This window comes from Miniopterus natalensis, chromosome 1, assembly GCF_054644295.1.
Source record: "Miniopterus natalensis isolate mMinNat1 chromosome 1, mMinNat1.hap1, whole genome shotgun sequence".
NCBI classification, from domain to species: Eukaryota; Metazoa; Chordata; class Mammalia; order Chiroptera; family Miniopteridae; genus Miniopterus; species Miniopterus natalensis.
In genome coordinates this window covers 53,570,573-53,587,539 of record NC_142081.1, presented here as the reverse complement: position 1 = coordinate 53,587,539, position 16,967 = coordinate 53,570,573, and the positions used below count along the sequence as shown (strand labels likewise).

General features: G+C 43.3%; 1 protein-coding gene across 1 annotated transcript in view; it reads right to left on the bottom strand.

Annotated features, from left to right (window-relative positions):
- Positions 1-3,329: 3,329 nt before the first annotated feature.
- The window catches only part of SHC4 (SHC adaptor protein 4), a 96,002-nt gene continuing 82,364 nt past the window's right edge, over positions 3,330-16,967 (bottom strand). Inside the window, exons 10-12 of the mRNA XM_016211067.2 lie at positions 12,993-13,172; positions 7,674-7,927; positions 3,330-5,709 (exon numbers count right to left, since the gene is read on the bottom strand). Coding sequence (XP_016066553.2) covers positions 5,554-5,709; positions 7,674-7,927; positions 12,993-13,172 — 590 coding nt within the window. The 3' untranslated portion in view covers positions 3,330-5,553. The remainder of the gene's footprint in view (positions 5,710-7,673; positions 7,928-12,992; positions 13,173-16,967) is intronic.

Genomic DNA, 16,967 nt, shown 5'->3' with positions numbered 1-16,967 from the left:
GGGGCAAGTGAACATCTAATGGAGGCTCTATCAGGGAAGGTTCCTAGAGGAAGAGGGAGTCAACAGGCAGGTCGACTAGCATGAACGATTGCAAATGGGAAGGCCAGACAAGCAAAAGTGAAGGATTCTTATACTTAGAGGTGAGACTGGAGAAGTAGGCAGACAGAAGGTAGCCAACAGAGGAGCTTGAGGCCTGGAGCACTGAGAAAGGCGTTCTGCAGGGGCAAGGTGTGATGCACACGAGGGATGGACATGTCCAGAAATACACAGACAGACAGAGGTATTCTGGGGTAATAAAGACAAATGTGGGAGAAGAGAGAAAAACCACCAAAGACAGTGAATGCCGGACAGGAGATTGTTTGTGGAATGCTGGCTTAAAGTTTATCCTGCGTTTTTTAAACAGACACACCTGTGAGCTAGGAGGGACGCCACCTCTCCCAGACTTGTTTACATTTCAAGTGTAAATGTCGCACTGTTGATGAGATGTCATCCCTCCCATTAAGAAGCGTTTACAAAGGTGGAGTTAAGTTAATCATTTCTCTTTTTTTTTTCCTACCTTCTCTTTGGTGTCAGAGCTATCAGGTCGATGCAATGCCATCATTAAATAAGCGTTGTCCTCAAAGGAGCACTGAACTTAAAGTAAGGAGATCCAGGTTCCAGTTCCAGCTCTCCTACCTCCTAGCTTTTGTCCACACAATTTCCTTAACCCCTCTGAGCCTCCAAGTCCCTACCCAAAAACAAGAATGCTATCTATTTCCCGGGATTGTGGCAAGGACGAGTTAAGATTGTGAAAAGACCTTTTAAAATGTAGAAATACTACTTCAAGATCAATTATTTATATTCTCTCTCTCCCCGTAGTCACGGCTGATCGGACTGGCGTGCCTGTTGGAGTCCAAGGTAGTCAGGAAAGATCGGGAAGTTATACTTGCCGTAACCCAAATGCTGCAGTGGTCTGAGAGTGGGTGGTAGAGAAATACAAGTGTGAATGTGTGCAGAGGGCAACGGGAGCTAAAGGAATGAGACAAAGGAGAGAGCTTTATGAGGACAAGACAGAGATGTGACGTGCTGGAGGTGGAAAAGGAGTGCTTGAAGGAGCCAAGGGAGATCAGACCATTAGTTGTCATATAGTCAGTCAATAATACTTTGGGAGCAGCTACTTTGTGCCATGCACTGTTGCAGAGGGTCAAAATGCCTGCCCTGGTCAAGCTCCTTCTCACAGATCTGCTCCTGCCCACAGCCACTATGGGCTCACCATCATCACCTCCCTGCCCCTGAGACCCGGCCGTACCTGACTGGGTCAACATGAGCATCAGGCCCAAGCTGGGCCAGTCACTTTCCCTTCCCAGGTGACTGAAATGAGACTTCGTGAAACTGAGTCAGGTGGTAACCATACAGAAGACAAGCAGACTTTCATTACATTTGACTGTGTTTTATGGGAAATATGCTATCAAATTTCCTATCTGGGTCATGCATGTGGCAGAGCCTAGACGAAAGAGCACCTGTCACTCAGAGCCGTGGATCTATATGGTTCCTGCGCTTTGTGAAGCCCCCACTTGAGCTTTTCCTTGGGTTCTGTGATACCTGGACTTTAAAACATTTTTTGACTTGAGCTGGCTTGGGTCATGTAGGGGTTAAATAGTGTCCCCCAAATTTTCATGTTCACTGAGAACCTCAGAATGTGACCTTACTTGGAAACAGGGTCTTTGCAAATGTAATTAGTTAAGAGGTTATATTGGGTGAGTATGGACCCTAAATCTAATTACGATTATTAGTACCCCTAAAAGAAGAGGAAAGGACACAGAGAGTCACACGGGGAGAAGACAGCCGTGTAAAGACCGAGGCAGAGATTGGAGTTACACCACCACAAGCCAAGGAACACCTTGAAGCTAGAAGAGGCAAGGAAGGATTCTTCAGGACCGTTTTCAGAGGGAGCACGGCCCTTGAAATCATGGTCAACACCTTGATTGCAGACTTCTAGTCTTCAGAACTGTGAAAGAATCAATTTTTCTTGTTTTAAGCCACCTAGTTTGTGTTACTTTGTTGCAGCAGCCCTAGGAAACTAATACAGGCGGGTTTCCATTTCTTGCAAGCAAGCTTTTCTGACTAAGATGCATTCATGATAATAGGCTACATTTGAAAAGTCTAGACCAACGACTCTCCCATCGTCCACGGTCCACTGTTGGTCCACTGTTGGAACTCAAGTATCTTCCCGATGGGCCCTTAAATGATACAAACAAGCAAGTCATTTTTTTCAGTTCCCATGAAATGAAAAGAAAAACTTGCAATTTTATTGGTTTTTATTTTTACATACAACTAAGGTTTATCTATCAGGAATCTACCAAGTAAAATATTAGGGATTACTGATGTTTAGAATTCATAAATTAATATCAGCGCCTTATTCAAGTTTACAAAGGATGGTTGTTCATTATTTCGATGCCCAATATTGCAAAGCTCCTGTCACATAAGCTTGAAGATAACCGAAGTTCCCCTTTTTTGGAGAAAGATGTTAATAGTGATAAAATAACTTCTTAGAAAAATTTATAAGGCAGAATTTTGGAATATAAAATCACACGAGCGAGATCATATTCTTCCCTTAAAAGTAAGTAAATAAGCAATTCCCAGCATTCCTTTCCAGTTCTTTATTGTCACTATTACTTTTTGCCTACCAAGCAAAAGGAGTTGGGAATAAAGTGTGTGTGGTGTGGTAGGCCTCTCATCCTCCTAACAGTCTTCCACAGAGCAAACATTTGTAATTTTGATGAAGTGCAATATACCAAGTTTTTTCTTTTTCTTTTCTTTTTTTTCACCAGTTTTTTGTTTGTTTTTTTAATGGATCATGTCAAGTCTAGCCCTATCTCCTGAAGATTTGCCCCTATGTTTTTCTTTCATGAAAGTTTCATCATTTTACATTTCACATTCGAGCCCATAATGCAGCTGAGCTAATGTTTATGTAAAGTGTGAAGTTCATTCTTTTGCCTGCAGATGTCCAATTGCTCCAGCACCATTTGTTGAGTAACGACCCCAGCCCCTTTCTTTTGGTCACCGAGACTGGCTGCATCCCTCCACCATAAGCCATAGCTCCAGAACAGCAGCCTTTCCACAGGCCGCTCGCCTGCAGCTGCTGTTCCCTCCCCTCCCCGTCACTGGCCCCACACAGCATCCTCCCCTGTGGTTTCCCTCGCTCTGCCCACATCTTTGTAGAACAGAGTCCCTTTATTAAAATCTCAAATTACCCACTTTAAGCGAGCCATCTGTTTCCTGTCAGAACCCTGACACATCCCACAAATGACAAATTTTCCAAATCCCAAACATCGGACACATACTGTCAATTGTCACAAAGTAATAATCATTTATTTCATTTTGAAAAGTCATTTACAGGTATTTATAGGCAAACGGATTTCCACTTTAAGACAGGTGAAGATAAGAGTGCATCATTAAAATAGCATGCAATCTAACATTTCCTTTGCTGTTTCTTTTGGTTTTAACTGTGTCTGTGGTATTTGCAAGTGCAATATTTGCTCATCCGACTATGATACCATTACAGTCACATACCCATTACCCAGATGTACTGCTCACATCATGTATCCTCTCTGCATCTGTGTGTATCAGAAACTCTTTCTTGCTACCCAGGTAACACCGCTCAGCCAGATTGAGACCACAGCCCTTCCCTGTCTCTGATGAAGGTGATTAGATCACCCATACGTTTCTATGATCTATACCTCCTGAACCCCTCCCTTTATGAAGACAGATAAGCAAGAACTAAGGTATATGCAAAACTGATGAAAAATACATTATTTCCTAGTTGTATAAAAGGAAACAAAGCTGTCTAAGAAATTAACAGCAGAAGAAATAAGGTAAAATCATGAGCTTTTTCATAAAAATATTAGAGTTCAGTATGCTTGATTTCTCATTATTTCTATCCAAAAGAAGTTTCCCATATTTAATTTAAAACTTAGCAAATATATCACAATTACAAACTTTAAGTTGTATCTACATAGCCAACATGAATTGTTAAGACTGTTGTCGAGATAACTCAGAATGAACAAACACCCAGGAGTAATGGCCCCAGGTCTATATGCAAAGGCAAGTAAAGGACTGACACAGTTTTCTGCTACTCAAAACAACCAAATCCACTTCTACCATATTTACTTAGATTCTTCCCGAGTTTCAATGTTTTTGACCGAAAGGCTTGGGATGTCCACTCTCCGAACGCTGATCTCAGTTGGGTGATTCATTCTGAGTACAGACACAGACTAAAGGAAAATATTGAAGCTCTCACCTTTACTGTACCGACTAGTTATCAACATGGACCCCTAATAAATGGAAATATTGCTTTTTACATACTGTTAGGGCTGAAATGGACCTCTGAATTCACCTAGCCCAGCTCTCTCATTTTATAGACAAGGAAATGGGAGTCCAGACAGGTTGAGCAACTTGCTCCTGGTCACACTGATGACAGCCAGCCCAGCGCTCGTCCCTATACAATGCTTAATTATACCATTAGTCCACCAGGGCTTCTACACGTGGCAAACTTTTCCAGCTGTTTCACTGACTATGTTTTCTCCCTTCTGCACTTTGTCTGATCTTGTCTAGAAAAGGTGCTATGGACACATGTAGGTGAGGGACTATCATGAGTCACAGCCAATCAGGAGGCTATCTCCCCATACTTTCAAATAAATTCAGTATTTTACATAGTAGTGGAACCAATCTGGATATTAATATAAAGAACACTGGTTTGTTTGCCATCTTTTAAATCTGTGTACTCATGAGCTTTTTGGGCTGCAGGAAGGAGGAAGGGAGAAATACGATGAAATCAGAAATGACTGCTAGCTTTGGCCTCTTCAGCTTGTCATGTGCTGCATACAAACAGTCCAAATAGCAAAAACCGAGAAACACTAGGCCGAACAATCTGGACCCCAATCCTTTAACCAGCAAATGGAACAGGCCAATGAAACAGGCTTATGCTTTTGGTGGCTTCTGGTTTGATTTTACTGCCATACACACAGTCCAAATTCAGTGTCAAATTTGTTTTAACATTGCAGTGAAAGTGCTTCCAAACAGAAAAATACAATAAAGTCAATATCCAACCAGCAAACTGCTTCTTATTTTTGTAATAAGGAAAAACATTTATATATATTTTTTGGCAAATGGTTCTGTAGTTATGGAATATGAAGACACTGAGAACTAAGCTCCCCGATATGAAAATGTCCCCAGATGGCCCAGGTGAAAGGCACACCCACTGCCCCAGCAGTTCATGCAGGTTGTCTTCAGCATGTGATTTTAATTGTGCTTTGAGCTTGTTATCAATGCAATACGGCCTTAAAAAGTGACACCCGTGCATACGTGTAACTTCTTTTCAAATGGACCCATCCTCTTACCCTCTTCTGACTTCCACTTTCTGAAGATCAGCTTTTGTTAGTCCATGGTGGTCTCAGAAAGATGCACTTCATAATCTGGATTCTGTTTTATCTAGAAACTAAGTTTTAGTTATCCTTGTGTCCAACACAAAAAGGAGTTTCTTGAATTGTCAGTGCAATGGTTATTTCCAAATGATCATTTGTTTAAATGCAAAAGTCCTGGAATATTATCTCTTCTCACAGGTTGTTTAAGGCTGACTTCGCTTCCAGAAGAGATGATTGGCAAACTGTTATCCATGTGGTACCTGATAAGGTGGCCGACGTTATCAAATATGTGGTCCTTGGTCCTCACCTTGAAAAAGAAGAACAGAAGTATTTAGGTTAAATGATAACAGTTCTCCTGACAGATGTCAACAATCTGGGGAGGGAAAGAACAAACATATCCCTGAAGGAGATATTTTGCTTAATAAAAAGAAGAAAAGGTATGTTTTAGCACTGTATCCCTTAGTAAACAATTTTTCATTCCCCAATCCCTTTTTAAAGCAACTGTCCCTTCTGGTTAGGAAAATGGTGAGCACTTGTCACTCAATCCAAATTTTCAATCAACTTCTTTGCCATGTTACTGTTTCATATATTATGTCATGTCACCATTCCTATAAATGTTTTTCAAATTTTAAAAAATATTTTTTATTGATTTTTTAGAGAGAGAAGACAGGAGAGGGAGAAAGAGAGAGAAACACTGATTTGTTGTTCCACTTAGTTATATTCATTGGTTGATTCTTGTACGTGCCCTGACTGGGGATCGGACCTGCAACCCTGGCCTATCAGGACTACAATTTAACCAACTGAGCTACATGGCCAGGGCCTAACGCACTGTTGAACTGGGTTTGCTAGTGTTTTGTTGAGGATTTTTGCATCTATGGCTGTTCAAGAGTATGTTGTTTAATTTCCACATATTTGTAAATATTGCAGTTTTCCTTCTGCCATTAATTTCTAGTTTCATCCCACTGTGATTGCAAAAGATACTTGGTAGGATTTCAATCTTCTTAAATGTATTAATACTTGTTTTGTGACCTAACATATAATCTATCCTAGGATTTGTGACCTAACATGTTAATGTTCCGAGTGTGCTAGACAAGAACGTGTATTCGGCTCCGGTTGGGCCGAGTGTTCTGTGTATGCCCATTAGGCTCATTTGATCTGCAGTGTTGTTCAAGTCCTCTGTCTCCTGGTCAGTCTTCTGTGTGGATGTTCTATCCATTATTGACATCCCCAAGTAGTATTGTTTCGCTGTCTATTTCTCCCTACAGTTCTGTCAATGCTTGTGTCATATATTTGGGTGCTCTGATGTTAGGTGCATATATACTGACAACTGTTATACCTTTCTAGTGAATTGATCCTTTTATCATCACATAATGTCATTCTTTGTCTCTTTTGCCAGTTTTCACTTAAAGTCTACTTTGTCTAATATAAATATGGCCACCCATACTCTCTTTTGGTTATCATTTGCATGGAATATCTTTACCTATCTTTTCACTTTCAACCTATGTGTGTCCTTAAATCTAACGTGAGCCCCTTATAGAAATCATATAGTTAGATCTTCTTCGTTATCCATTCAACTGTTCTACATCTTTTGATTGGAGACTTGAAACCATTTACAGTTAGAGTAATTACTGATAAGGACTTACTATTACCATTTTGTTGGTTTTAGTCCAGGATCATTTCTGTCTTCAAACATCTTTTATTGGCTTAATACCATTCTACTGCTCTGTATGCTCCTGTGGCTCCTTCCCTGCACTCCAAATGGCCACCCCTTTTAAGACTTTGCTTTCTTCAAGGCTCACCTTACATGTCAGGCCCTGCAAGAAGCCTTTCTCTGTGTCTCATCCAGCGCACTCCTCTATCCTGAGAAGCACCATAATGCTTTGATTGAACCATTCTTATGTCATTTATCCTTATAATTATTTAAGCACCTATTTTATGAAATTATAAGCACCCTGAGAGCAAGGACTAAGTATGTGATACTGAGCAATAGTCAACTGTGAATCTCTGTACTTCCATGTATTCATTTAATTCACTGAACTGAATTGAGAGGGGGCAGAAAGAGGTTGCCCTCTACTTGATCCTATAGGGTGGCCCCTACTCAAACCCCTCCACTAGCCTCTATTTAGAACTTTCTGCTCCAGCTGGAGGGTTCAAGGAAAAGTGAACCCTTAGCCATAAACACTCTTCAACAATATCAGGTCTGGGAACTATCATTCAGAGCAACCTTAATCACAACATCCTGTAAAGACGATAATGAGAAGTCAGTAATACCTTGCCTTCAGGGTCCACCAGGAGAAGATGTTTGGCCTGGCCTCCCTGGAGCCCACTCAGCACATACTGGCCAGGAGATGTTGCACTCTCGCGAACCAAAAAGTCGCCATCCTTCACTAAGAGGCTCTCTGCCGCCTTCCTGCTCAGCTTGCCATGGTAGCAGTCTTCATGCCGCAGCTGCTGCTGAATGTGTGGCAAAGAATGTGAGCTGGCAGGCTGGGCGGTGGCACCTGGCTGGACGGTTTCTGGTGCTTCTGAAGTCAAAATACAAAAAAGAGACACCACCAAGTTACCTACTCATCCACCCATTTATTCAATCATTCATTCGCTAAACAAATATAACTTGATGCCCTACACTATGTGCCGGGCGCTATTTAAATAATGCTGTTTCTGGAACAAATGGGGCTTTTGTTTTCAGAACTTCCAACAGGCTCTAGTTTAACAGTGGATCCAAACATTACCTTTGGCTTCTGTGACCAGGAAAGGCTTGCCCAGGTGCAGGAGTGTTTCTTTCATATGAGAAATGGAGCCCAGCCATGTGGCTCTGTGGTTGAGCATCGACCCACCAACCAAGAGGTCACGGTTCGATTCCAGGTCAGGGCACATGCCTGGATTGTGGGTTCAATCCCCAGTAGGAGGCGTGCAGGAGGCAGCCTATCTAAGTTGATGTTTCTCTCTCATCGATGTTTCTCTCTCTCTATCCCTCTCCCTTCCTCTCTCTGTTTTTAAATTAAAAACACATTTAAAAACAAACAAAAAAACAGATGAGAAATGGGTCTGACTCACAAGAACTGCTTTTACAACTGCGGAAGACGCTCTCTATGTCCCTGGGGCTGTCTGTCGAAGAGAAAGAGGCTTATGCTGTATCCGGATTACAGATAACCTCTAAGACTTTCCCAAAGTCTTTGAAAATGTCTACAGTGACTTTGGGTGATGCCAATTTTTTATCATTTAGCATTAAAAAAACAAACAAAACAAACAACACCCAGGACAAATTATCAATGTGCTTCAGAGATTCTTCTAACCAAAGAAATCACAGTCCCTCCTGGCCTCTGGCTGTTTGGCCTCTAAAGCAAACTCCAACCTCTTGAGCCCACACCAACAGGAAATAGGCTGCAAAAGTTGTGAAGCCCCCAAGAAAGGCACATTCTCCAACATCCACTTTTAATGTACACATGGAGGATAATGGCAGGAACATCCCAGAAGGCACAGCTCCGGCCCATGGATAACAACAGACAAGGAGGTCCTGTCCTAAAGCCTAACCAGAGTCCAAGCAAATCATCTTCTCCTGCCTCCAGCTCCGGGAGCCTGCACTGTCACTGCCCAGCAAGGACTTGGTAATCACTAGAGCCAGCGACCGCTGGGCATTTCCGCGCTTCCCTTCTGTAAATGTGAGTTTGTATTATGGTCATCTGATTCCAATTCCACCAGCAATTCTGGCTGTGGAGGAGGGCAGGCAGCTTGGCAAATCATAAGGATCCCCACCCAGACTTGATGGAGGGGACTCACATCACCCAGATGTCACAGACTTTTAAGCTGGATGCTGTATTTGGATGGGGTATTTGCAATGTCTTCCTTTGGGAGAGGGCTAATACGCCCTATGAGAAGAGAAGAGCTCATGGATATTGGGGTGGCAGGAAGGTAGCAGAGACAGTTGTTCACCACTATCTATTCTCCCTTTCATTACATGATAGTTCTCGCTGGCTCATGGCCACCCAGCTAGAGTAATGTTTTCAGCCCCGTGGGAGCTAGGTATAGCCCCATGACTAAGTTCCACGAATAGCAGGCGGGAGGAAATGATAGCTGCACACCTGAGTCATGTCCTTTAAAAGGATGTGTGTGCACTCCTTTCACCTTTCTCTCCTCCCACTGGTTGAATACAGATGTGATGATGGTGACAGCCAAGCAGCCACCTTGGACCAGAGACTGAAGCCCAGTGTCAAGGACTGACAAAGGTCCTACCAGACCTGAACCACCAATTTTGGGGTTATTAGAAATGAGCTTCAGTCCTTTTCACACTATGGTATTTCTTTGTTATGGCAGCTTAGACTGAAACTAATATAAAGGGGTACAAAAATTAGCATCAGTAGTGATGATTCCTCTGCCATGTTTGAGAAGAGTAAACATTGTACCAGAGTTTTCCTGGCAGTGCACCCAGATGAACTGAGGAGCCCCGAAGTCACGCTTGAGAGATATTAGGTCCTTGTCTCATTTTACGGAACTAATCAGTGAGCTTTTGTCTGGATAAAGGAGGCTAAGAATGCCTAAAGAAGCTAGAAAGAAATAGGAGGAAACATTAGAGGAGAAAGGTTAAAAGGTCATTTACGATACTTAACAGAAAAGTATGTACAAAGCTGTCCCTACTCCATCTCCACTAAATTTTCTTAAGTCAACATTACTTATACTTTTGGAGTTGGATTTAAATTTTTGGAGGGAGTAATGATAGGCTGAAGTTAACCTTGAGGGGGTAGCAAGAAGCCCAGGAAGGCCACGGTACATTAAACCCTAATAGGAAATAAAGAGTGAGAGATACTAGAGGCCTAAATTATTAAACTTGCTGCCACCAAGGCAGGAGGAGGGAAAATAATGAAAAAAGAAGGCTGGAGTCAATGAAAAAACATTTTGATATTACTATTTTGGATATAGCAGGACTGACTTACTTTGCACCAATGGCAGGAATGATGGACTAATTTTGCCTTTTCACATTATTAAATTGTTTATGACAAAAGGCAAAGTTTCTTTGCTTAAGTTGGGAACATTTTTAAAAATACGTATGCTTTTATTGATTTTTAGAGAGAGAGGAAGGGAAAGGGGGAGAAAGAGAAATATGGGTGTGAGAGAGAAACACCTATCATCTGGGCCCACAACCTGGGCATATGTCCTGACCAGGAATCAAACCAGTAGCCTTTTGGTGCAGGGAACAATGCCCAACCAATTGAACCACAAGGGCCAGGTCTGAGTTATGAACATTTTTAACATTAAAGACTTGATTATAAAGGAATTGCAGCTGAGAATCAAGGAATAGATCAGATCACCTGACTTGGGCCGTATTTCTAATAATATGTTGTTGCTCTGAACAGTCCATGACAGGAAGCTATCAAGTGTATGGTCCTATAAAATTACTTTTTTTTTTTTTTTAATATATCTTTATTGATTTCAGAGAGAGGAAAGGAGAGGGAGAGAGATAGAAACATCAATGATCAGAAAGTCATTGATCGAGCCCACAACCCAGGCATGTGACCAGGAATCGAACCCCAATCACCTGGATCCTAGGTTGATGCTCAACCGCTGAGCCATGCCTGGCTGGGCTATAAAATTACTTAAACCTGAGGCCCACAAACCTTTTTTTCAAAAGCTGTCCCTCTAACAAATACTATTCTATCCACACAGGACACTCTCCTAGTTAAGCTCACTGCAGGAATCTGCATTCATTGCATATCTCATTGTCCATGACCCAGATTCCCCTTCAGGGAAGGACCCAGAGCCCCAGGTATCAGCAGCCAGCCTCCAGCCAACCATCCCCTCAGGGTCTGCCTTAGCTGCAAAGAGCGGCCCTACCTTTGGGCAAGACCTCGTGTGGCCCACCTCCAAAGACTGAGATAAGTGAGCCCAATGTGGGCAACTCTGACAGGCCCACGTGCTCTCTGCAGGGTTGGCGAGGCTTTTTCAGGCCCTCATGGTAGCGCCATCTCTCCCCCTGCCCAAGCATGCTCCCTGCCCGTCCCTTGCTGAGAACTGATCCCAATATAGACCCTGCATGACAAGCCCCACCTCAGCATCTGCTTCCAGAGAACCCAACAGGGATGTTTGGGAGCTGAGAGTGATCTTGGAAAGCTTGCAAGAAGATGGCCCATTTGCTAGATGGCTGGCAATGAGGACCTCTGTCTTTTAGCCTAGAGAGCTAAGGTGATCTGGTTAAGCCAAGGCTCAGCAAAATCTCCTTGTAAATTCCATCATGCCACCTGGCCATGCAAGCTATAAAGTTGCCCTTGGCAGTTCCCAAAAGGCTTCCCGGGCCAGTGAGAGGACGCATTCAGAGATGGGTTCTACACCCTTGGAATGAACCAAATTTGACACCAAGCCACTCTCTGAACCTAACAAGCTTCAATATTTTATGAAAAGTATGTCTTGTTTATTTATTTTTCAGTTGATTGTAGGCTTTTGGCTTGTCTTTGCTTTTATTTATTTGTATTCCTGTTTCTGCATTTATCCCAGGAGGCAATTGGCAAGAAAGTGATGCCTTTTAAGATTAAGTAAAATCTTACTGTTTTTACTCACAGTCCATATGGTTTAAAAGGAGCCATCCTTATTTTAGTGCTCTATAGATGACTTACCAAGGGGCTGTGAAATGAATAAAACTAACTCCATCGGGAGACAGAATGGAAATCATGGCCATTGTTCCTCATGCAAACAAATTCAAAATTATCCCCTGACTTCAACCGTCCTTCCTTCAGCAAAAGCACACAGTAGAAATAAAAACTGGGAGTGAATTTAAAGTATTTGAAAAGATTATTCAAAATCAAAGTCCCAAAACCTTGAAATCCATTAATATCTTGATGAAGTTCAGTGAATATCTGTTATTAACCGTTACTGTGGTGAAGGAATCCTTTTAGCTCCCTGAAAATGAGGCCATGGAAACAGCCTTCTTTCAAATGAGGGACAGTTGCCCTGGCCGGTGTTGCTCAGTGGTTAGAGGGTCAAAGGGTTGCAGGTTGGAATGCATGCGGGAGGCAACCAATCGATGCGTCTCTCTCACATCTCTCTCTCTCCCCCCCACCCCTCCCTCCCACTCTCTCTAAAAATCAATGGAAAAATATCGAGTGAAGATTAACACACAAAAATAATAATAAAAATGAGAGACAGAGACAGTGTAGTGAGTTGAACAGTAACCCCAAAAGTATAGGTTCAAGTCCTAACCCCCCCCATACCTATGAATGTGACCTAATTTGGGAAAAGGGTCTTTGCAGGTGTCATTAATGATCTTGAGATGAGGTCTTCCTGGATTTAGGTGGGCCCCAGATTCAGGGGCTATTGCTATAAGAGAGAGAACAGGGAAATCTGAGACACAGGGGTGAAGGCCATGTGAAGATAGGTGGAGGTTGGAGTGATGTGTCTACAAGCCAAGGAACTAGAAAAAGCATGGTATAGATTTTTCTCCAGGGCTTTCAGAAGGAGCCAACCCAGCTAACATCTCGATTTAGGATTTCTAGCCTCCAGAACTGTGAAATAATACATTTCTGTGGTTGGAAGATACCAGGTTTGTGGTAATTTGTCACAGCACCCACAGGAAATCAATAGAGATAGAAAGTAGCTCCTTACTCTCACGGTGCCACGGGCTCCCCGGCGGCTGAGCTGGGCTTTGGTTTCGGGCAGGGCTGAGTGCACTGTGAAGAGCCTGCGTGTTGATGTAGCAGGGATCGTCGAACAGGTCCACCCGGCAGGTGGGCTTCAATAAGGAGGCGTCGCTCTGGGAGTGCACGGCTCTCTCGTGGGCGTTACCTGGAGTGATTAGTCGTGATCAGTGTATCATGCTCTACTTTGTAAACAAATTAAAATCACATTGAGTCTAGAATTGACAGGAAGCAAAAGGCCACCCCTATCCTCTACAAGGATTGAATACTGACTTAGATTTGACCTGTACAAATAAGATAAACTCCGGTCTTCGAGGAAAAGCTCCCTCTCGTCGGTCTCCCTGCCCCACTATTGCAAACAGACAGGAAAAGGAGCCGGAAGATCCCAAGAACAGCCAAGAGGAAAAGGGCCGACTGTCCAGCGGAGAGCACAAACCCACCTACAATGCTGCCCGGAGTTGCAGGCCAGGCACCAGGAAAACACACACGCCACGTGGAACTCAAATTCCCGAGGCCCTGCTCCCGGCCGCCGGCTTCCCTGTAACCTCTCTCCTCCCAGTGTCTGCGACGGCTCACGCTGGCCTTCTCGTGGTATGGCCTCCACCTCAAGGCCATCTTCTCTAATTGGCATGCTCTTCTCTCCTTCCTCATCTTCATCCTGCAGGCGTCAGTTTAACGCCCACTTTCTCAAGAGAGCCCTCTCTGACCTTCTCAGACTAGCTAAGTCTCTGCTTTCCTAGCAGTTTTTACTTTACCTTTAAGCCCGTATCACAAGAGTAATATGTTCTGTTGCTTATGTTATTATTTTTTAATGTGTGTACAATGTCTAGACTGCATGTTCTGTGAGGAAAGGGATCCTGTCTGTCTTGTTCATGCTGACTAGGAGCTGCAACTCCTGCTCCTAGCACGAGCCTGGCACGTACAATGACATCAACAGTTATTGAATGAATGGCTATTAGCACCGTAGTTCACTACCTGATGGCAGGTAAAGTACTTTGTACCATCCAGATGGTCCAGCCTTGAGAATGCCAGGATAGGATGTTTTTGCTTTTCCGTTGAAACTAGTACATTTATAGTTTTGGCCACGTGTGCAATGAGTCCTCCAGGAGGCTGCACGTGAAGGAGTGGCACTGACATTCCATCGTCTCGCCGTAAAGCAACATCAGTCCTTCTACTGTTTCAGTCATTAAACCCCTTTTATGTGGTCCAAAAGGGACCAATTTCATATTGGATTTCACATCACGGTGAATAGCGCTATGATTCTTGTAATGCATAGTATGGAAACCTAAGAGTACACCGAATAGGGGAAGCCCATCGGAAGACAACAGCTCTTACTACCCGCTTACACCTGTTTGTCAGCACCACATGCCACTTTGTGCCATGTCATACTCTGTACATGGGATACCTTGAGGGAGGAGTGGGATTTCTACAGAGGGAGGGTTGACAAGGCATCTCATTTGTTTGCAGCATTTTGCAACACATGACAGTTTCCATTTGCTGGGTTAAGTGGATTTATGAAGTGTATTATCCAGTGTAAAGTAAACTTACTTTCACAAATGGGTAAGTGGCTAAAAGATCACTGCAAAGAAACCAAGGATTGAAGATTACTCTTCTTAGTACAATCTCCTCCTTAGCTGCATTAGAGTTTATAAATAAGAGTAATCTATTAGATCCAAAGTTTGACCGACCAGAAGTTAAAATTATCAAGATGTGAAATGTAGACTTAAGTCCATTTTATTTATCAATAAATGCTTTACATGTGTATCAGCCTTGAGATATTCCCTAATGACAGTATTCAGCCAATGTAATTAGTAAGATTTTTTAAAAAAATGTTTATTTATCTAACTTTGAAATTTCCTATTTTTGTGTGTTTTATGATACATGCATAATCATAAGCATATGTGTCCATAACTTATGCATGATTGGATACCATTTATTTAGGACTGCCTGCTCATAAACTTACTGAAAGTGGAGTGTGATCAAAAGGGTTTGCAAGCGCTGCACTTCGGAATTAACACGGACCTGACTTCAGGTCGCTCACTATTCGTGTGGCCTGAGCCATGCCACTTAACCCCTCCAAGTGTCAGCTTTCGTGTATGTAAAATGGGGGTGCCTGGCTTAAAATACGGTCGTGAGGATTAAAGGAAAGAATGTGGCTGAGGACTCCCTGAGCATAGCGCCTGCCGTAGAGCAGGCATTCCACACACAGCTCCTATCAGGGCTCAGCTGTGTACTCACTCACCGATGCAGGGCCTCTGCACATGGTGCTTAGCTCTGCTTGTAATACCTGCCCCCTTCCCTTCTTTACCTAACTTCTATTTATCCTTAAGATTCGGCTCTGAACCCACCTCCTTCAGGAAGCCTTCCCCTCAGCTCTTCCCTCGCCAGCCAGGCAAGGTGCCACCCTCTGATACACTGAAGGTATCTGTTTACTTGTCCGTCTTCCCCTTAGACTACAAATCCCCCGAGTCCCTGAGAGACTAGAATCCACTTATCCGTGCATCTTCTGCATCTTCCATGCCTGGCAGAAAGCAGATGCTCAAAAGAGCATCTTTTGATCAGCTGTTTGTCAGCTGGGTGAACAGATGACTGAGTGTCCGTCCGCCCGGTCTGCCCCCACCGTGTCCTAAAGACCCGGAGCCTGCTTTCAGCACAGGGCGCCGACTCATCTGCCGCTCTCGGAGCGCTGACACGAGCGGCCCACACCACGTCTGCCGCCGCACAGGACTGCTCAACAGCGCCAACGTCCGTACCCGGTCTTTCCTGAAAACTACCGGTCCTTTTTTTCAAACGTGCCATTATATTTAAGTCAGCAGTGTTGTCTTAAATGAGGGAAAAACCCTATCTCACCCTGTACCCGACTGTAAAGCCTTTCTAGGATGAAGTGTGTGGCTGATGAGAGCTTTCGCACACCCGCCAGCCACCGTGCGTTCCAAAGCCCCCTGTGCCGAGTGGGATTCTGAGAACTGTCCCGCCGGCCGAAAAGGGGATTCCTGGCAGAAAAGAAATACACGCACAGTGGGCACACTGTGAGTACCAACGTTTGTAAGAGCAGGCCCCTAGGGCTTGTGGGCATTTAACGTCTTTTTGATTAAAAATATCAACATTTCCATTTTAACTTGAAGGCTGGGGAAACATTATTCTATTTTGCTAATTATTTCTTTCCATAAGGGAATTTATATTAAGAATAGGGATATTTTATACACCTGGCAATAAATACAATTAACTCCTTCAACAACCAGAAGCCTATTGCAGTATTTATAATACACTGGAATTCAAGTTTTAAGTCAATATTTGAATAAATCGATGAACTGGGAGGAGAAAGCCAAACCTTATTGAAAATATTTGTATAGGTGTCCCTCAAATGCTTATGTATGAATCTCTGGGAAAAGCCATAAAAAATGTCTATTTGCTGTTCTGGCAACTGCTATTAATTTGCTCACTGGTCAAGAATTTCGGATCACTTTTTAAACATATGCCCAAGGAGTCACAGGCAGGCCCCACAATAGGAACATCTGCCTTCTGGATGAAAGGACACGGAGTCAGGGACGTCCTTCCTGCCACAGTGGGAGGAACCATACTTGTCATGGCCCCTGGAGCAGGGCTGAGTCTTTCTGTCCTCCCATGGTCCCAGTGGCTGAGGTCTGGGGAGATGGCTTCCTAGTCTCTGGTTCCCACTAGAAGTAAGGAAACTGCTTTTCTAAAGAAACAATGCTGTAGCTCAGAGCTTGATCCACAGGACAATAAACAGTCATTGAGTACATTGTTGAATAAATGAAGAACATAAAATGACATAAAGACAGGGCATGGAGACAATTCCAAGTGAGCTGCAGCACAGGAAGAAAATTGTTAAGTGTCACAGGGCTTTTGTGGTGTGTTTCTGACTATTAGCTCCTTAGGTTAGGGATTTCCAGAGTAAGGGAAAGGAGGGTGGGTAGGAACT